Here is a 20,546-nt window from a genome sequence, read left to right on the forward strand (position 1 = left end):
ATTGTTGAAAAAACTGCCAAAGATACAAAATATAACGTGTCGAAAGAAAATGACCCAAAATTGCATAAAATAGTCATAGTATAGCATACACATCATAGTAAAGTATGTTGTCAAAAATGACCCCAAAACATCATGGTATAGTATGTTGTGAAAAATGACGTCAAATAAAAGTCAAAGTATAGTATGTCGTCAAAAATGGCACCAAAACTGCCATAGTATAGTATGTCTTTAAAAATGATAAATACTAAATACTGTACCAAATGATGTTTTGGTCACGTTTTTGGGTCATTTTGAGTCATTTTTCACAACATACTATACCATACTGAGTATTTAATAAAACTTGTTCTTTTGTAAGTACAGGACAGTGTGCGGGACCCCTCTTCTTTAACCTACAAACTGAAACCAAACATCTTTAAGTTTTGTGCCTGACATAATCATTGCCATCGAGGTTGTTCGTGGGTTTATTAATTATATTTAAAAGAAAAATGGCAGAAAACAAGTTAAATACTTTAACCATAACGCAAATATGAATGTAGTTAAATTACCAAGCTACTGCAAAATGTAGGTAGTTAAACCACTGTTTTAATTAGGCTGCAAGCAGTTTAAATACTCCCCAACTCTGCTCATGTCGACGGTGTAAAGTGTGGAGGCGGGGTGAATGTCGGTGTTAACTGTTAAACACTTAAACTGTTGCAAATGGGAACACCGGTGAAGATCTACATAGCTTGGCTGTAGATAAGAAGGAGAGCCTTGAGGGCCCCAGCCTGTTCATTAATTTACAGCGGAGCGTCGGATGCTGCGCCTCCACTCATCGCTGCCTCCACCGCGCAGCCGCAGTTTCTCCAGGGCGCAGAGAGCAGAAGAGGCAGATAGAAAAATGGCCCTCGATAATTTAATTTTCGCCCAGTGCATCCTATATTTTTTAGCCTTCGTATTCGGTTTCATCGCCGTGGTGCCTCTGTCTGAAAATACGGAGGATTTCCGGGGGAAATGTCTGCTTTTCACGAGGGGTATGTGGCAAAATGAGAACATCACCGTGTCGAAGCAGCGCTTCATCGTGGAGGAGTGGGGACCCGAGTCCTCCTGCAGCTTCATCACTTTTGTCGGGATAGCGTCCCTCATCCTGTCCGCAGTGCAGTCATGGAGGCTGCTGTTCTTTCTGTGCAAAGGACACGACGAGTGAGTGACCGCTGACTTGTGATCGTTAAACACATTTCAATACCAGCAGCCTATAAAGCTCAGTAGGACCTGCTATACCACTCAGGCTTAACTGCTCAATGCAAATGTGTTTTTTTCTGTCCGTGCCCCACGCCCTCATTTGCGCTTTATTCTGGCTCAGTCATGCTCTGCATGTAATATAGATAATCATACTGACAAATGCCATGAAATGAGCCAGTAAAAACGACTAGTCACTGTCGCCCTCCATTATAAAGATGGAGGGAATAGCCTACACTTGCGATGCCTTTGAAGAACCAAAATCATACTCTCACTCACATACAGTGTTTCTAACCTGTGCCACTTTGTTCATATGGCTGGAGTACATACAGATCTCTTCAAATTATGGTGTGATTTATAGTCTGACACAACTGGAATGTATTCACACATTAAGCAGAGATTTCACACTTTCCATCCTCCTCAATGTCTGTTCTACCTGCCTGCAGCTCCATCTTCAACGCCTTCCTCAACCTGCTGATCAGCTCCCTAGTCGTGTTCACAGTCTTCCTGTCCAGCACTATTGTCAGTGTGGGTTTCAACATGTGGTGCGACTCTGTCACCGAGAGTGGGACCATGCCCAGCAGGTGAGACCAGCAGAACACAGTAGGGGTGGGCGATGCCACGAAATTTGGTTTTGATACGATACAAAGTAATTCAGGGCCAGAATCACCGATATCAATACCAATATGATGCTTGATATGATTATTAAAAAAAAATATGAATACATTTCCATGTAGGGGAAATCAGTGTGTCATGATTTATGAGGAAAGTAATCAATCTGCGTAAGTAACAACTAAAGATGACCAATTGCAGTTTGAAAAATGTAACATTAACCAATACTGAAGATCTAATTTGGCTAAATATTAATTTCAACACTATGTATCTGGATATTCCTCACCTAAGCCTCTCTGAACAGACAGTGAAGTTTTCTCTTTCTAATGGTTTTAATCCTCTTTAAACCATTAAACCATCGCTGCTATTATGTCTTAGATCAAACTAGTCAGGATTCAGGCCACAGTGCTTTGCGAATGGGCGATGCAGGCTTGGAATTAGTTTTTGCATTCACCAACCTTGGACAGCTATGGTCTTTGGGGACGTGTATACAGTAGTACAATAGAATTATGGGTCTGTGTCAGACGCTGCTGGGTCTGGAGCATGTTGTTTGAGTGAAGACAAAAGAAAAGCAGTGGAGGAGCAAAGAGCACATACACTAGATGTGCTCAGAACAGTGAAACATTTGCACAGTTTTACTGTTGAAATACTAACACGTACGACACAAACAAACCTACTTTTTGGTATAGATCCTATTGGTGTAGGGTCAATATTTGCAAAGAAAACGTAGTGTTGAGAGTGGCGATATTTTGGTACAGATCCGCCCGCCCCGAGTACAAAAAAAATTTCAGACAATTTTATTACACAGAGCAGTGATCCTCCTTAACACCAGCTTATGTTTGCCACATTTTAGCTGCGAGGACATGCAGGACACTGATCTAGAACTCGGCCTGGACAACTCTGCTTTCTACGACCAGTTTGCTATAGCTCAGGTAAGACATAATGAGTATATCATTCAGGACAGACAAACAAAATCACAGGTACATCAACATTAATTTCCTTCTGTCTTTCAGTTTGGCCTGTGGGCTGCATGGCTCACCTGGCTTGGGATTGCAGTGATGGCCTTCCTGAAGGTCTACCACAACTACAGGCAAGAGGACCTGCTGGACAGCCTGATCCACGAGAAGGACCTCCTTCTTGGTCGCTCCTCACGCCGCAACTCTGACCTCAAGACCGGTCTGATCTAAAAAAAAAACAAAACAAAAAAACAGAGGACATCCAAACACACACACACTCACACGTACAGTCCTCTCGCCTGTCATGAGAAACACCAATATTTGCCTCTGTAGACAATCAAATTGGCTTTTGCTCCCATTGATCGCGGATTGAATCAAACGGAAGGTTTTAGCTTTGTTCTCCAAAGGTGATTGATTTCTCCTCAAAAAATCTCCTTATGGTTGTCAATCCTTTAGGGAATCCTGCTTTATTGAGTTTAATTATTAACTGTGTGCATTCCTCGTCAACTCTCACACTCACACACACACACACACACACACACACACACACACACAAAACCATGCTTACACTCTGATAGCATTAAAATCATTTGATGGAAATGTTATTCTTAATTCATGAATTTCTATATAGCAACACAGTATTAATGGCTTGGGACAAATTGGCCAAGGGATCATGTCGTCTTTGTGAAACTTCTGCATGGACCTAATGCATGACAAATTAATAGGGTGGTGGTTTTTAGATGTAAAAGGGATGTTTTATTTCATTTTATACACCAATAAATGTGTTCCTATGGAGGGAGCTTTCCTGGTAGAACGCGCACAAGATGAAGTGGGAGTTCTGCATGCTGCAGCAAAGTAAAAAGATGTGTGCTTTTGCAGTGTATTCTCATTTTAATAAGCAGTTACAAAAGGTGTTTTATAAAAATGACAAATTGTAGTTCTGAATATTAATGTAACAGGCAGCCGGTTAAAAATGCTTTTAGCAATCTGTGTGAGATAAAATACAAATCCTATCTTGTGCCATATAGTAACTCAGGCTTCTCCTTTACACTTTATAGGCTACAAACCAATATACTGTATTACTGTGAGTAGACGCACAAATGTACCCGCATGCATCTCTGTCCCTGTTACATCCACATCACACACTCACTCAGTGTTAGAAATGACAGGAAGAAAGCAAATCATCTGCTTCACTTTGATAGGCAATGACAATTTTATTCAAAAGAACTGAAATCATAAAACGGTAGGAACTAAGAAAACCCTCCATAAAAGGCACTTCTTTCAAAGTGACCATAAATGTTTGGACAGCCGTGAAATGCAGCTTTTAAGCTAAATGTTAATATGCAGGACATGAGTTCACTGTTTTATTGCTAATGACGATTTAGTCTGACAGTACAGAGTTGAGTGTTTCTTTCTTCCATATGGGCGTTATTAGCGTTATATTGCTTTGACATTCAAACATCCAAAATCCAACGCTTTCCTTCTGAGTTCCCTGAAACGTGTTATACAAAGAAAAATGTTTTACTGGAAACCATGTGATGTGTGTTATTGCTCATAATGAGAGGTCTGTGGGATGTGCATCACTATGCTCTTTTGTTCCTATAATCCATTTGTGTGGTTTGAATTTCATTTGATAAAAGGACTCCTGCAATAACCTCCAGAATCTGATTGTTATATGTCTGTGTTTGGCCTCATATTTCTAGAAATTAACTTGATAAAAAAAAGTTTTAAATGTATAGCAAATATTTATCTATTCATACCTTTGTCCAAAGCTTGATGAGCATTTGACATCACGATTAAAACCTGAATATTATTGTTTTTTAAATAGAAATGTAACAGGTAACAAAAAGCTAAAAAATCTAAAATAATTGAAAGTCGGATATTTTTGTAGATGCAGATATACAGTATAGAAGAATAAATAACAGTTGGGGTCGAGGATATTTTGTGGGATTCAAGCGGTTATAAAGAGGAACACTGTTAAAAGCTTTAGCATTCTTTCAGTTTCGAGTATATTCTCTTTGACGATAGATAAGGAGAGAGGATTCATAACATTGTGCTGCAGGTTTTCTCCTCAGTGGAGCTAGGAATCAGCTGAAGACTGCCGGTCGTACAGAAGACCAGACAGTCTGTAAAGAAAGAGGTGTTTTTCATCCGTTAGTCATTCAACCTGGTGCTGTGAAGTGATGCAGCCCTGTGTTTTTTTCGCTCTCACGGATCATTATCCAACAGTTCACACATTTGTGCTTCCCGTCCTCCTCTTCTCGAATGTGCGCTGTGCCAATCAAAGCTGTCTCCAAACGTCTCTACATTCATTTATGTGCAATTACAAGGCTGAATATTGTGATAGTCCTTAGTATATTGAACCGTATATACACATTCAGTTCTGTGTAATATCTGATATACACAAATCATGTAACAAAATAAATATTTTCATTTCATGGAAACATTCACTCACATACAACAGACTGTGACATGAACTGAAAGGTCAAATGGGTGTGGTGTTTAAAGTGAGCGTTATATGTGAGCATTGCAGATGTGCAAAATCATAATTTAAATAAAGAGTGGCGTGCCAACCACTTTAGCACATATGTACATACAGACATGGAAGCTACATATTTCAGGGATTACACATTTTCCCTTTTTTCACTGCCAGAGTGGTTCAACACCACAGACAGTGCAAAGAGCCTTACCGAATGGCTGAGGTGTTTGTAGGCCCCGGCTCCCTAAGAGATAGGAAAAAAGAGGGCTCTGAAAAAAAAAAAAAATAAAGGAGGCTCTATGTCTCCACCTGTGGTCGGTCCCAGTCACTGCATGGTCAGCCAGATCCAGCAGCCCCACAGCAGCTGTTTCATATGCAGCAGGTAGACAGCCAGCGCTGCCTCCAGCTCCTCACACACGCGCTGTGGGCGCCGCCGGTCTGTGCAGTACATGGCCACACCCAGGAATGACATCAGCAGGAAGAGGCATGTGAAGAGGGCGAGGTGGGGACGGGACGGTGTCGTCTCATAGGCTGCAAGGATGAAAACAAAACCACTTTTTCACAGTTTTGATTTGTAAATGAGCATTTGAATTGTCACATGCACAGCTCCCCTTTCTTCCTGCTTAAGTAAGGAAGTCAAAACCTCAGGAGGAAGATTTTAGGATTTAATGTGATTGCATACAGTGTAGAAAGTGCAGCGAAGATCTTGTAAACACACACTGTGCTCTGTGTTTGTTGAGAAGGAGTGACAGTTAAAGGCTTGACTCGGTTTTGCATGGCAGGCGACAAAGTTAAACAAAAGTGACCTTTAATTTACACCACCAAGAAAATGAACCTAAATCCTTTTACTTGATGCTTTCCCCACACATATTTACATCCAGTGGACGGTAAAGAAGTGTTTTGGTGCCATTTTCTCATGCACATAGTGATTCTGAGCACTTTCAGACAGACTTACCACCTAAACAGTCACAGTAAGGAATGTCTGTGAAGCAGACAAAAAAAAAGAGGCCAGTCAGTCAAGGAGAGCCAACCTCTGTGATGTACAGCAGCTCCCAACCAGCTGCTGTGCCCTCACAGACTCACTATCTCTCTGGAACAGACTCAGTGGTGCCTCATTTGCATGCATAATTAATTAGAAAGAGTAAATCACTAGCTCATGTATTGGGAGTCTCACAGCATTACCTTATTTTTAAATAGTACTGAATGCCCGAAGGACAATAGTATACGATGCAATCTCAGGATGTTGTAATGCATTTTGTCCTTTCTCTTTCCTGCTGAGTGCAGAGCAGGGCATACACTGCTGTCATGTATGGGTTGAAAGCTCCTCTGCAAGCTGGGATTGCTCATATATTGAGGATTTTTTTTTTTTTATATGTCAAGTCATAATAACATTCATATTGATACTGAATGAACGCTTTCCCTAGTTCACGCGTCTATAAGTGTTCGGCTGACGGCTGAAAATATGGGTGGCATGAAGTCACTGCACTAGTCTGGTCGAGGTGTGAAAGCACCAGACGGCAGCACGTTCAGTAGGGTTGCACCAGGACATCTGTGTCTGAGCAGGAAGGATGCGTCAAACTGTTTTCTCACCATGTACTGTGGTCTCTGGCTCCCTGAATCGAACCCTGCGTTCGCCTTTTCGTCTGTGGTTGGGTTCTGTGTCTGACCCGTAGTTGGGACTTGGCCTCTTAAGGATGGAGGGGGGGACTTTGCCATTGGTAACCTGCAGCAGATACAGCTCAGGATGAGTACAACTATAACAAGCGACTGATACATTTTACAGACTGACGACAAACAGCTGGAAGGCACAGATCTCATGCAAACAAACCTCTCACATCCAGAGCAACACAGCTGAGGATGCCTGCAGGTGTATTGAACACTACCTTAGGTTTCGGTGCGTCCTCCTGTTGGTGGTGGGTGTCCTTTCTGTGGCGGACCTCTGAGTGTTTCTCCCGGTGGGAATGAGGAAGACAGTTGACGGTGTCTTTGATGGACTCTGCAGCAGCGAAGCGTTTGGACAGCGCAGACACACACTGACCCAGGGAGTCTAGTGAGAGAACCATGACCAGACATGAGTAGTTACCGAGGCTGCAGCCTGATCTGAAGAAGAGGCCAAGTTAAACATACAAAGTTAAACATGCAAATATGTCTTCGAGACGACGCCAGCGTTAACTCTGTCAGCGCCGGGTAGACTACTGCTGAGGAGGTTCAAGTTTCAAACACTGATGCAAAGATGGTAAAAAAAACATACAGTTCACTTGTTATGTTTGTACTGAAAGCTTTAATATCTATTATTCTAGGACCTCTGGGGAAAAAAATTCTGGTCAGACTCACCAAATTAAAATTTCCTCGATCTCATCAGTTTCTAAAAAAGACCGACTTCTCTAAAAGGTAAAAAGGAGGCAGGACTGTAATCATCATCATTCATCATTTATTTTTCAGGGTGGGGGCTTTTTCAAGCATTACAATCGGCATTAAAATAAATAAATAAAAAAGTTTTGATGACTAAGTGCCATTTTACAGAGCTAGCACATGGTAAAGGAAAAGTGCACACACTATTTTTTTTAATGACATATTCCGATTTTTTTAGGACATGCTGTATTATGACTTTTAATGACTTTTTCATGATTTATTATACTACTATATTTTATATATAGTATATATTAGCATATTATATACTATTGTACTACTTTTTTAAAATTACACGGTATTGATTGATTGACGTACTATACTATGGCTTTTATATGACATACACTTCATACTATGACATTATTCATGACTTTTTTTGTGACATACTATGTTGTTGCTTGACCGGATGGAGAGTTCGAGACACAGCTGGAGAATTGCATCAGCTGTGTCTTTCTACTGATAGAGTGTATACCTTGTTTCACCTACAGTAGCTTTTCGTTTGCAGTCTTAACAGGACAAGTATCCGGTCTAGTCACCTTCCCGAACAAGTGGCCTTTCTCTTTCCTTTGAACCCAGATTGCAAACATCAGTGCATTCTCAATAAATGTGTCCTTGGTTCACCGTTGTGCTGGAAACTAACATTGATTTGTGCCAAATTTTCTGTGCATTTTAACAGCATTTAAATAGCTGGAATTAATACATATTTTGGGGGGAGAAAAACTTTCTGAATACTGGGGGGACTTGTGATTACACCACAGATGGAAGGTAAAAAAATAAGCCTCAGTCTAGTTTCTCCATTAATTGTGGTGTCTGAAAGTTTTCTCATATCTATACTTACTACTCTAATCTATGCTTTCTCTGTTTATACTAAACCACACAAAAGTTTCTGATTTGCAAAAAAAGAAATGACGTGATTTTTCAAAAAAAAAGGGCCGATGTGAAAATTGGTTAGCCACTATTTTAACCGACTTTCTTTAATACATATGATTACACAGATAAATATGTCCTGTACAGAAAATTAGAGTTTTTATAGACACAAAGATGCTGTTCTGGCTAATGTCAACAAAATCCTTTGGAGTACATACTCTATAGATAATTAAGAAATAAATTCACCAAATAATATTACAAATATAAAATACACAAGTGAATACCATCTTACTAAAAATGAATTTAAAAAACTGAGATTTCCAAAATTTGAAGGATCAAACATTCCTCAGTTTCTATAACACCAGCTTGTCGTTTTGTTTTTGAAGTTTAGTACAAATGGGTCACATATTTAGGGACTGTTTCTACAGTTTTATAGTCTCTTTCATGAGAGAATGTAAGTTCATAACCAGGAGGAACAATGGGGTGAATAAAGGGAGATGGCTATGTAATTTTTATCTTTTTGTTAAAAGGAGAGAAGTCTGAGCAAGAGAGGCCATTTAGAAAAAATGTCTCACCCCACATTTACATTTTATTTTCATATCTTTTTTTATTTTATCCATGTCAGCTCATTTATTGCCATAATTTAAAATTTAAATGGTATTTGGTAGATATTGTGAAAATTATGTTGCATTAAATATTATGTTTGAAAAAGTACAACAATTCAATTTTTTTCACACTTTAAGGTTATCTTATTAAACAAGTTGTACCTGTGGCACTCCGATATATATGTTGAGATATTGCTCATATAGTATATACGTGTGTGTGTGTGTGTGTGTGTGTGTGTGTGTGTGTGTGTGTTTGTGTGTCTTGTTTTTCAAAAGGAACAACAAGTAGCATTTCCCATCCAATCATTTTCATGTATTCACTGTGTTGTTAGAAGTTTGGCTAATTTTAGTTCTAAAATGTCACCACGCAGTGCTACACAACACAAAACAGTCGACATACCAGTTCAACTTGCAAATGCACATAAATAGTTTGTTAGCTGAGGGAGGGTGAGTGACCCAGTTTACAGTGAACGGTGTCTAGGGGGACAAGAGCTGTATCCACTTAAACCTGCCTCTGTCGGAGCGTCTTGCCACGGGTCAGAGAAGATTTCTCTGTGTACAATACAAAAAAAAAGGTTGAAAAAAAGTGCACAGAGACTTCTGTGTGTTCTGATCTGCAGCAACAGCAACAACCGCTTCTCTGAACCTGCACTCTTTCACAATTTCACCAAACACATTTAAGACCATCTAAGGTGAACAACAAGCAGTGTTGTAAATCTGTCTTTATATGCTGTACTCTCCTGTCTTTATGTAGCCGGCCCTGTTCAGCACCACTGCCTCTGAAAGCTGACTCGACAAACAAGGAGGGTTTGTGCATATTGCTTTTTACACCACAGCATTCTTCACAAAAAAATGCAGAGTTTAGAGAGTGTTGCGCCCTCTTAATGCAAGCCAAGCATACATACTGTACAACAAATCTGTGCCCTCAAACTGTCACAAAGGTACTTTTTCCCTTTTTGCTCTGCATAAAAGAACTTAAGTAAGGACACGACTGCAAGTGTTTGTTAATCTAACATTTTTATGGGTTGGCGTGGTTTAAAGGCTAACTGAACTGCTTTATCCTCACTTTGCAGTTTGCTCTCTGAGGTAGGAGATAACTTGTTCTTGAGATTATTATCACTGTTCTGGTTTTGTCATGAGACAGCGAGGTCTGCACCCTCATGTTTCAGATTATATAATGTGGAGAGAGGCGTTGTCTGCAGTTGTTCTCAGAAATCGTGCAACCATGTTTGTTGTTGACTGTCTTTTAATCTCCGCACAGTAACTACCTTATGTGATAACACTGTGTCAGGACAACAGTATTTACTTTGCCTCTCTGTGTCATTAACCCCTGGGAGTGTTTACCTGAATATTCAGTCTTGCCGATCTCAGCATAGACGGTGGCCATAAGCTCCAGGCTTCTGGCTGTAATTGGGTGGTCATTACCAAAGGCCCTCTGGTGGATCTTTGCAGCCTGAAAGATTAATTAACAGGCAGTAGGGATTTTAAGTTGACACTTAAGTGCCATAAAATATTTTATCTGTTCAAAAATCCAGGGAGGAAGCAAAGAGAATGATGTACATACCTTACCGCTGTATTCTAGAGCAAGATGAGGTCTGAAAGAAAAAGGAAAAAAATGGCACTGTTACAAAAATACACAACTTCTACATTTTTCTGTGGCACTGCAGTTAAATAGAGAGCACTGAATTTTCAGATTAAATCTACCTCTGCACATTCTTCTACCATTTAAGCACAAATATTTTCAAAGACAACAACAACGCCTGACCTTAATCAAATGTAGTGGCCTGTGCTGTGCTGTCAGTTGCGCGTATCAGTTTTCAGCAGCATGAGAAATCTAAACATGCGGATGCTGTGATTAGACACAGAGAGCAGGGCTGCAGGTGCTCAGGCACCTTATGGAGGAAGTGGAAACCTTCTATTTCTGCCAGCACTCACTGCCTCTTTCTATTATCCAGGGTGAATTACAGAAGGCATGGCGCTTTCAGCTTGGTTTACTGACTTGTGCCCTTCCACTACTCTTCTGCTTAGTGCTAAGCTTGATGAACATGATGTGGTACATTGAGAATCTGCCAGCTGTTCCGCTCATATCGGCCATGGAAAGTCAGCCAAGGACATTCATCACCCTCACGCCCTCACGTGTGCCTATGGATGTAGAGCAAGCTCTGTTTAGTGTGACAGATGTCAGCTTCGCTGTTCCAAACCCACACTTCCCTTCAATTAGTAATGGCCAGGTGTCAGTTTGCACTACTTTAGATTGTCCTTTTCAGGGGACATCTGATCGGCAAAGACAGAAAAGCCCTTCGCCGACCCAAAGGACTTCCTACGACATTGCTGAAAGATTCAGGGAGTATTACAACTTCTTGTCTACAAGACAGAGAGACTGGAACTGAGGCTTACTGGAGAAGTAATAAGAGCTTTGGGGCATTAAGACAATTTCACCGCTTAAAGAAAGCAAAGCTAGTTTGTGTTTTTTATGTTCCTCATTTTGTACAACTTTAATAGTCCACACAGGGTGAATTTACAAGACAGGATCAAAGAGCAGACTCAAATTCCCCACTTGTTCTTATTTAGCCAGAAACCAAAGCCCGTGGGCGCAGTCATGCACAATCAGTACCATCTCATTTAAGTTTAACTACTGTACGTTCCTTACATTACTCAAGCACCGTGACCAGACCTCTGTCGAGCAGACCTTCCACCCTCTGTCACCCTCTCTGGCAATCAGGTTAAATGGCCTAATCCCAACAATGACAACAGAGGCACAGAAAATAGGTGCATGCTACGGCCTAACAAAGTATCGCTGCAACAGGAGACACCGGATCCAGTTAAGGTGTTCCTTCTGTAACATTCGCAAAGAGTGTGGTGTCTCTTTCCTCCACATCTACAGGGAAACTCTAGCTAAAAAAGACTTGGAGCTGGAGTTTATCTAGTTCAAAAAATTTCCATTCCAGAAAGTGTGTATGTGCAAGTTGGATATGCATACATTTTGTTCTGCCTGTAATTGTCATATACTTCTCATTTTTTCCATGACAAAACATGTAAAACAAGATATTTAACTATAAACTGTTAATAAAAGCAAAGATAAAAGTGATTAATTCCTGAAAGTGGGTTTTCCAAACTGTCACACAAAGCAAGACAAATATCCATTTCAGTGGTCTTGCAGTAAATAATTTACCTCAAGATTATTTCAGTTTGAGCTGAAGCTAAACTCAGGGTTTGACTCTGTAAACAAATGAGCTTTTTATTGCTCCAGACTGCTGCTTTCATCATAAAACTGATAACAGAAACAAATGCAAATATATAGTTTGCTTTGTACAACTGAATCAGCAGCACTTTCACCTCAGCTGTGTGCATAAAGGCCCAAATACAACACACACAGAATACGTAATAGTAGCATTAGAATATAGTGTAAAGTATTTCAACTCTATACAAAGTTGGTGATAAAACAGTCATAAAAGTAAATTTACTTAACTATAAATTCACTCCCAATGAGCCCACTGAGCCGTTAAACTCACAGAACATGTAACGCCTCATTAACTCCACCACAACAGAAGTTTCAGCAGTTTTACCTACTGTTTGCTCATGATGCAGAGCTGGGCCAGCCGTTCGAGGTGCTGTGCCTGGGAGGCCTGCTCCGAAAGCTCCTCTGGGGTTGTCCATCCTGCAGAGCCCAGCGTAGCCTCCTCCTGAGGCCCTGTTACACAAACACAGGGCATGGAATCACAGTCAGCCCACCAACAAACCACTCAGTCTCTCCCTCTGCTCCTCTAACTATCTATCAATCCCTCTCTCCTTAGCGTCCTATGATCTCTGTACCTCTCTACCACTGTGCAAGAGTTTGAAAAATAAAGCCCAAAAAGCCTGGCTTTCTGGCTATCAGCCTATCTGGCACTGCTGCGGACTTTAAGCCTGAACAGCAGAGTGGAGCCAACTGAGGACTGGAGACAAGAGAGCAGAGATAAGGGCAGGAGAGAGCGGATAAGGGAGTCAAACAGCACACTCACCACGCCCACTGGAACACTAAGACACATGCACGCACACAGTGACACACCACAAACATATAGTACGTACTTTACTCACCAAGCACACAAACCACGCACATGTAATAGCTCAGGTGGAAATGAGTTTGGCTTGTAATCCATGCCACAAGCAAGTGCAAACTAATCATTGTAACAGGTACAGGCTTCTGTTTGCATAACAAAAACCACAAAATGACAATTATTTGAGCTGTCAGAGGGGAAACTGAGAAGGGAAAATGTGAGAAAGACACCAGGGAGACAGACAAAGCTTGCAAGCTGCAGCTATAGTGCCAGCTCTGCCTCTGGAGAAGTCCAGCATTCAATCCATGTGAGTGCTGAATCAGGGGCTTCAGTATTCTATAGCGACACACAGCTTCTAATGAGATAGTGCAAAGTGTGGCCATTTGTCTTCTACTACGCCTGTCCCCGTTCTCCTCCACTGTGCCCACGCTACACTGCGCTGCTGCCTCAGCAGCAGACACAGAGGAAGAGGCAGACGTCTGGAGCGGCAGCAGGTGATGAATGAGCGGCCTCGCTGTGAACGCTCGCTTAAAGCTCCACCAGGTACATTGTAAACAAAGATGGACTTGGGTAGAAATGTGACATCATTTCATATTGGCTTAATGCAGTTAAGAGAATAGATGTCTTGGGTGCAGAAACACATTGTGTTTAGCATATATATTATTTGCAGGTTAGCTTGTAGATGCCGGTTACACATAAGTCACTTTGGAGAGCTGCCCACTACAAACACAGTCTGTCAGCCACTGAACAACGTCAGTGCATCTGGTGTTTTACTAACAGCCTCAAATTAAATACAAATATAAAATGAGATTCCACACTATTTGGCATCGCCCCCTCCTAGTAATGCATGTCAAGAAAAAAACAGTTGATCTTTATTTAATGGGTCCTTTACAGTCTACGGATTTTATTATAGTTTTGTGAGTTTTCATAGAAAGAACTATATAATTTAGTATGTTTTATAGGGAAAATAAAGTTTTGAAACTGGCAATTCAGTTAAAAGAACTGAAGATAACCCTGTGCACAGCTGTGCCTCTCCCCTGGGTGCCAGTGAGTGTGGGATGAACAACCTGCTCTGATCCTGACTCACTGATACTACCACTTTGTCAGTGGACCTAAATGTCAAAATATGATGTGTTAGGCAGATGACTCTCCTGCATCTGTTTTGGACACACTCAGTTAATCTGATGTGCACTGACTCTAACACTCTGTTAAACTGTAGCTTAGCAATCACTCTGAATCAAATAACTGAAACAAAATTAAAATGATCTCTTTTTTACCTATTACAGACAAATAGATTTTTTTTAATTTTTCCAGGAGACTTGTTGGAAAACATTAGGAATATTAAGGATGACCAAAGACATTTAAAGTCTGGTCTGAAAGCAAGCAATCAAAAGTGAGCACAATTTCATTTATAAAGTTAAACATTGTTTGACAGCCATGGGAGCCATTTAAAATTGTAAATGAGATTTTCAACAATTTAATCACTGAAATTTGTGGCATTATGAATTATGCATTATGAACATTGCAGATCATCACATAAAAACATGAGAAACTCGCTAAATAAAAGTTAACAAATAACAGTTATTTTAAACACTATTCTTCAGAAAACATGCCTGCACTTTCATTGGTAAACAGTAAATGGACTGCACTTGTACGGCTCCCTTCTAGTCTCTACCATACAAGGTACAACCTGCTACTAAGTTTAACTTTCATACACGTTCACACATTGATGTGAATAGCACAGCCATTGTGAGCAATTTGGGGTTCAGTATCTTGCCCAAGAGCACTTTGACATGCAGACTGGAGGAGTCTGAGATCGACATGCTAATTTTGATTAGTGGACGACCCGCTCTACCTCTTGAGCCACAGACGGGTGAACACAATCACACAGTATTGTAATAATTTTAATGAAAAGTTTAACTGACGAGGGCAACATCCAATACAGTATATGCACTTACAGTATATTCCCAGAAGTATTCATCGACAGATTCATGTAAAAATTACTTGCCTGTGCTCCCCTGAAGCGCCGTGAGCTCGATCAATGCCACCTCATAGAACATTTTCTCAGCCTGGATGAACTGGAGGGCCTTCCCATCTGTTTATATGGGTGAAGGATTAGTCTCAGTTGTCAACAGGATTAGTCAGTTGTTGAAGTTAAAAACAGCTTCCTCTCCCAGCTCAATGCTGTTTTTTTCCCCTTATGCCTCACGTGAATGACCCCTCCAGGCAAACAGAATGTGGAGTAACCTGAAGCAGATTGTTGATCTTGTGGTCTTGATTTGGCAATACAGATTTGTGGTGGTGTCTGTTTTTCTAGCTTTTGTGATGTTATCTACTGTTTGTGGTTTTGGTACACCATTTCAAACAGAGTGACTGTGATACAAAAGAAGTTTAAAAATGCTGCATCTCACAGTGGAGTTGTCTCTGATTACACCCCATTGTATCATAGCATATTATATTCTTATTTTAGTGTTGTTTGCTTTTGTGTTTTGAACAGAATCCTTTTGATTGATCTCACTCTTTTGTTTCCATGAAAAGGCTCTCTATAAAAAGCATCCTAAAAATAGAGCCACTTCACTTCTCAAAGCATTCTGCGACTTAGAGTCCGTCCCACTGTAAAATGACACCACTGATGCTTGTCAGGTGAATTTAAAGACCAATGGGAAAGAGAATGCTTAAAATAAACACGGTCCTGCCTGTCTAAATGTCCTACTTACCACCACATATCCCATGTGTATAACACTATAAATTACATTCTTGGTATTTCACTTTATTTTCCAATTACACTCTAAAATATCTCACAAAAATCTAAATATCTGTAGCTTTTATACAGGGGGTTTGAAAGATGCACAATAGATTCCCACCTTTGAAGAAGAGTAAAGCTTAAAACTGAAAACCACAACAGCTGGTTTCCTTCATTTTGTCACCAGGAGAATAATGCTGGTACTGCAGAACAGGCGAGCCACACATCCACCAGGAAAACCAAGACACAGTGCAGTTAAAATCCTATTTTACTTTAGGTCCTTAACAAAAGGGAGGCAAGTCATCAAACAGAAAACTAAAGGATTAAAAATTTAAAAATGTGTTATTCCGATGAGCTCCGCAAGATACAAGAAAAAAGGATGGATGGTGAGGGGTAGATGTTAAAAGCTATTAGGGGATGAACATCTAAATAATTTACTGTACAGTACAGTGAAAGAGTACATAGCAGCCTGTCATGAAACTCCCTGGGATCATATTATCATTGCATACAGTGCCACACCTTTGTTTGAATCTTTCGAACAAATCTTGAGGATGATTGGTAATGCATTATACCTGCTCGGTTCCTGGGAGTCACCTGGCAGCAGGGAATAAATTGAGTGTGAGGTGGACCATCTGGGAGGGAGGATTAGAGGAACAGCCATCATCAAAGGTCAGACTACTACTTTTGCCTGCTATTTTTAGCCTGGCTGGACCACAACAACGCCACAACAGGAACCTCACACAATACCCTGTGGGGAATGTGGGCTCCACTCTACCTCCACCTCCACACACACATTCTCCCCTGAGCTGGTAATTGGACTGCACTCCAAACTCGACAGGAACTTGCATTAACACTAGCACCTTCAAAGGCACATCACATCACATGTGCATTACTCTGCTGATGCTGCACTGACATGAAGCATGCTATCTAGCCGGTGGAGTTCTAGATCATGGGATCAAATATGAATGTATTTTCATGCTTCTATATTGATTAACTTGTGTTCTTAAGGTTCCTGTGACTCTCTATCTACTCTTTCTGTGCTGTATGTCCACTTTAAAAGTGTAAATATATGCCCCTGTTATGTGACATTATAGGGACAGTTCAAACCAAACATCAACACTCCATATTTTTCCTCTTCCCTGTGGTGCTACTTATCCATCTAGATTGTTTGGTGTGACTTACCATTTGTTGGACATATCGGCCATAGAGATGTATTCCTTCTCTCCAATATAATGGAACTAGATGACACTTGGCTTATGGTGCTCAAAGTGCAAAAAAAAAAAAAAATTCTTGAAAATTTGAAAAAACTTAAGAGCAGTATCTCTTTCCAGAATTCATGAACCGGTTACTCAAGATAATCCGCAGACGTTGTGAGCAGTTTCATGTAGGAACTATTTTCTTTCCATAGCAATACACCCACCAAGTGTATCACTGTGCATAAGGAAGCATGCATCTACTCATGGATAAGAGGCTCATGCTCATGACAGCACAAGACGTAAACATCAGTTGCATCCTCCGTGGCTTAGCTGAAACATTAGTTAGCTCAGCGCTGCTCAGTCTACTAGCAGTAGTTGCACGTATCCTTCCTCATGCTGATACAGTTGGTGGGTGTAGTCTGGTAGAAAGAAAATAATTCCTATATGAAAGTGCTCAAAACAAGGTCTGTTGATTATCTTGAGTAACCTGGTCATGACTTTTGGAAGAGACATTGCTTTTCAGTTTTTCAAATACAGATAGTTTTTTCTGTGCTTTGATGAATGTCATCTAGTTCCATTATATTGAAGAGAAGGCAGACATCTCTACAGCTGTTATCTCAAACACTGCAACTCACACCAAAACAATCTAGATGGATAAGTAGAGATACAAGTAAGAGGAACAATATGGAGTTTTGATTTTGGGGCGAACTGTCCCTTAAGAGTCAAATCGCCTGGGGTGGTATGCTTTCCAAGAAACATGTATCAGTAAACACTCAGCAGCCAAAAGAGCTTTTGGCTCTGGACAAAGGTCACTTGTAGATACTGCCAGCTCTGATAACAATATGTCAAGCCTCTACTATGTAAAGTCAGCTTTGCTTCCTGATTATGAATTTTGTTTAGACCCACAAACAAAACAGGAGGAGCCACCACAAAATCAGTTGTTGCAAACATTTGTGTGAAACTCCAAGGTTCCCATATCCTCTCCCAGTTTGAGCACACTGACCCTTCACCTCCCTCCCTAGAGGACGACTGCCAAGACCACAACATCACTGCTTTAGCTCAGATGAGAACTACTAAAAAAGAAGCGTCTCTTAAAAATGACCACACACTTTCAATTTCTGCACACAAAGATGTTATTAATAAGGCCACCAGATGCCATTCTTACTCTGTTATCTTACTGTGAATAACCAGTGTTTGTGATTCGGAGTTGCCCTCTCTTCCGCTGACCTACTTAACAAGATGTAATTACATTTCCATGGCTGCAATCTCACACCTAAAGTACAACAATGCAACATGGTAACTCTACCAGACATAAAAAGCCACAGTTTGACATGACGTGCCGTCATTACTATTGATGAAAAGATTTCAAAAGATTTAACCCCGTCATGCAAGATGACCCTCTTACTGTGAGCGGATACCGTTTCATACTGAGAAGGGGCCCACCTACTGATGGGCTATTGACGAAGCGAAGCTCAGCAAATCGACCTATTTTGGAAAATGGACAGTAAGGGGTAGAGCTTTGCTGAGGTAGATAACCTGAGCTGGCAAGTTAAGTGTTGGAGTGTCTCAGTGACAGGGAGAAGAGCCACAGAGGTAATATATCCTGAAACGTAACACCTCTCCATTATCTCTATGTCCTATACCACTATAGTTTATAGAAGCAGTGAAGTGGCGATGAACAGGCTAGTCGGTGCAGATGCAGGTTAATTAGAGCTCTTCCACTCTGTTGTGCAGAGATAAGAGCCTACAAATCCTCTTAAGAGACAGACACACAGCCCGGGCGGCACACAAGACGTATGGCATTCTGGGACAAATGTGTTATTATGAAATCGCCCACAGACATCCACTCATCCCCCTCAGTTTACACCACATTCTATAAAAGCCTTACATCCCCCATTGTGCTGGAATTTGCCACGCCTCTCACCGCCGACAATTCTTTCCACGCTAACCTCACAGAAAGCTAGTTTCACAGTTAGCCTGCTTGCTAGCACTTCTTGCAGGGATGGTGAAAGTATAAGTGTCAGATTTCCCTGAGTTAGTAAAGGATACAGTTCTTTTCAGTGATGAAGAGTTCTGCGATCTGTAAAGGCACAGATAAGATACAAGGTTAATAATCATTAAATAATTCATTTACAACATCAGTCCTGCTTGTGCTTGCATGATGTCATGTGCCGTCATAACAAATAACTCTGCTCTCCTCGCAGCACCGTTGATCTGGTCAACATCATACCGCACATTCCAAACTTCTGAGGCTTTGTTTTGACATCAGGGACATTCCTTTAGGCAAACAGAGTTAAAACTGTAGCCTTCCCTTTGTAGGAGAGACTTGCAAAGGACCCAAGTATGTCATCAGGCAAGACTTTGGCTGGGCTACACAGAATAGCAAAACAGAGCCCTCACACATAGGACAGACATTAACTAGATACTATAGTATTTTTAACAACGTGAGCTGTTAACACTGTTACTGTATGTTGCGTGGGATGCCTCATTTAGCAGCATGCACGCTATCAGTCCTACTATGATCTTACAGTGTCAACACAGGTGCAGATGATAGACTGTGCTGTTAGATTTGACATTGATGTTAGTCATATCAAGGTTGAATGCGTCCTGTGTGATCATTTATGAGGAGAGGTGATGCTAAGGAGTCTATACAGATGTGCAAAAACATGATACAGCAGATTTTGTGCATGCATGTTAAAAAAATGTGTACATGCATCCTGGTAGGAGTGTGTGCAAGAGAAATAAGAGTAACAAATGTGATGAGTGTCTATGTGTCCTGTCTTCTGGCTCACCTGGTGTAGACAGTTGGGAAGAGAGGTGAAGCTCTGCACATGGGTCAGTCCCAACAGGCAGCTGAGGAAGCAGTGGAGGGCGGCCTGATACTCCCCCTGCTGCTGGAGCTGCTGTCCCAGCTCAAACAGGCCCTCCCTCCCTCTGTTCAGCATCCCCAGTCCCAGCCAGAGCCAGCACTGCCTCCCATCAGAGCTCCACCGGCCGAGGACAAACGCTCCTCTCTTCGTCTCTCCACTGAAGCACCACAGGTAGAAAGAAACAGCCAGGAGAAGAAGAAAAAAAATGCAGCTGCTCACATGAAGACAGACAGAGAGGAGCCAGAGGGAGGAGCGAGCAGCACGGCTTCCTCTCAGCCTCGTCTAAGTCAAGGACAGGTGGTAAGGAGCAGGCTGAGGGAGCTCCGGCGACTCACACATAAGAGATCCATTCCCCTCCCTCCTCCCAGGCTGCACCAGGAAAGGAGGACAGAGGAAGTCGGGGAGTATTTGCAGTTTGAGTGGCAGAGGAATCGACCAATCCCTTCTCTGCTCATGCACAGAAGCTCTGCCAGCGTGTGTCTTGCACATTGGGTCTCTTTTAAATCTTTTAAAATTGCATTGGTGTTGATGATGAAAACCAAATGTGTGTACTCCAA

At 41.2% G+C, this 20,546-nt stretch overlaps 2 protein-coding genes across 3 annotated transcripts; one reads left to right on the forward strand and one right to left on the reverse strand.

Moving 5' to 3' along the window:
- The first annotated feature begins 823 nt into the window (after nt 1-823).
- tmem179ab (transmembrane protein 179a, genome duplicate B) lies at nt 824-4,437 on the forward strand. The gene is made up of 4 exons (XM_042501336.2): nt 824-1,179; nt 1,662-1,799; nt 2,681-2,759; nt 2,841-4,437. Exons 1-4 carry the CDS (start codon nt 878-880, stop codon nt 3,012-3,014), a joined length of 693 nt encoding a protein of 230 aa, XP_042357270.1. The 5' UTR covers nt 824-877; the 3' UTR covers nt 3,015-4,437.
- c14h14orf180 (chromosome 14 C14orf180 homolog) lies at nt 3,978-20,342 on the reverse strand. Of its 2 annotated transcripts, XM_042501333.2 has the most exons (10): nt 19,912-20,342; nt 19,169-19,199; nt 15,189-15,275; nt 12,714-12,834; nt 10,708-10,738; nt 10,488-10,596; nt 7,146-7,309; nt 6,853-6,985; nt 6,218-6,244; nt 3,978-5,793 (listed from the first exon to the last, which is right to left on the reverse strand). In XM_042501333.2, exons 1-10 carry the CDS (start codon nt 20,062-20,064, stop codon nt 5,588-5,590), a joined length of 1,062 nt encoding a protein of 353 aa, XP_042357267.1. In that variant the 5' UTR covers nt 20,065-20,342; the 3' UTR covers nt 3,978-5,587. The 2 variants fall into 2 exon arrangements, with proteins under 2 accessions (XP_042357267.1, XP_042357268.1); XM_042501334.2 differs by lacking the exon at nt 6,218-6,244 and having other exon boundaries at nt 19,912-20,341.
- Between the last annotated feature and the right edge of the window lie 204 nt (nt 20,343-20,546).

The sequence above is a fragment of the Plectropomus leopardus genome, chromosome 14 (assembly GCF_026936395.1).
Source record: "Plectropomus leopardus strain MGB_pleo_1.0 chromosome 14, ASM2693639v1, whole genome shotgun sequence".
Taxonomy (NCBI): domain Eukaryota; kingdom Metazoa; phylum Chordata; class Actinopteri; order Perciformes; family Serranidae; genus Plectropomus; species Plectropomus leopardus.

Coding starts and splice junctions, on each gene's coding strand:
- tmem179ab (XM_042501336.2), top strand. CDS start 878: ATGGCCCTCGATAATTTAATTTTCGCCCAGTGCATCCTATATTTTTTA. Junction 1,180..1,661: donor CTGTGCAAAGGACACGACGA/GTGAGTGACCGC, acceptor ACCTGCCTGCAG/CTCCATCTTCAACGCCTTCC. Junction 1,800..2,680: donor AGTGGGACCATGCCCAGCAG/GTGAGACCAGCA, acceptor GCCACATTTTAG/CTGCGAGGACATGCAGGACA.
- c14h14orf180 (XM_042501333.2), bottom strand. CDS start 20,064: ATGCTGAACAGAGGGAGGGAGGGCCTGTTTGAGCTGGGACAGCAGCTC. Junction 19,200..19,911: donor TTCCCAACTGTCTACACCAG/GTGAGCCAGAAG, acceptor GTGCCTTTACAG/ATCGCAGAACTCTTCATCAC. Junction 7,310..10,487: donor CGGCAAGACTGAATATTCAG/GTAAACACTCCC, acceptor TTCTCTCACTAG/ACTCCCTGGGTCAGTGTGTG.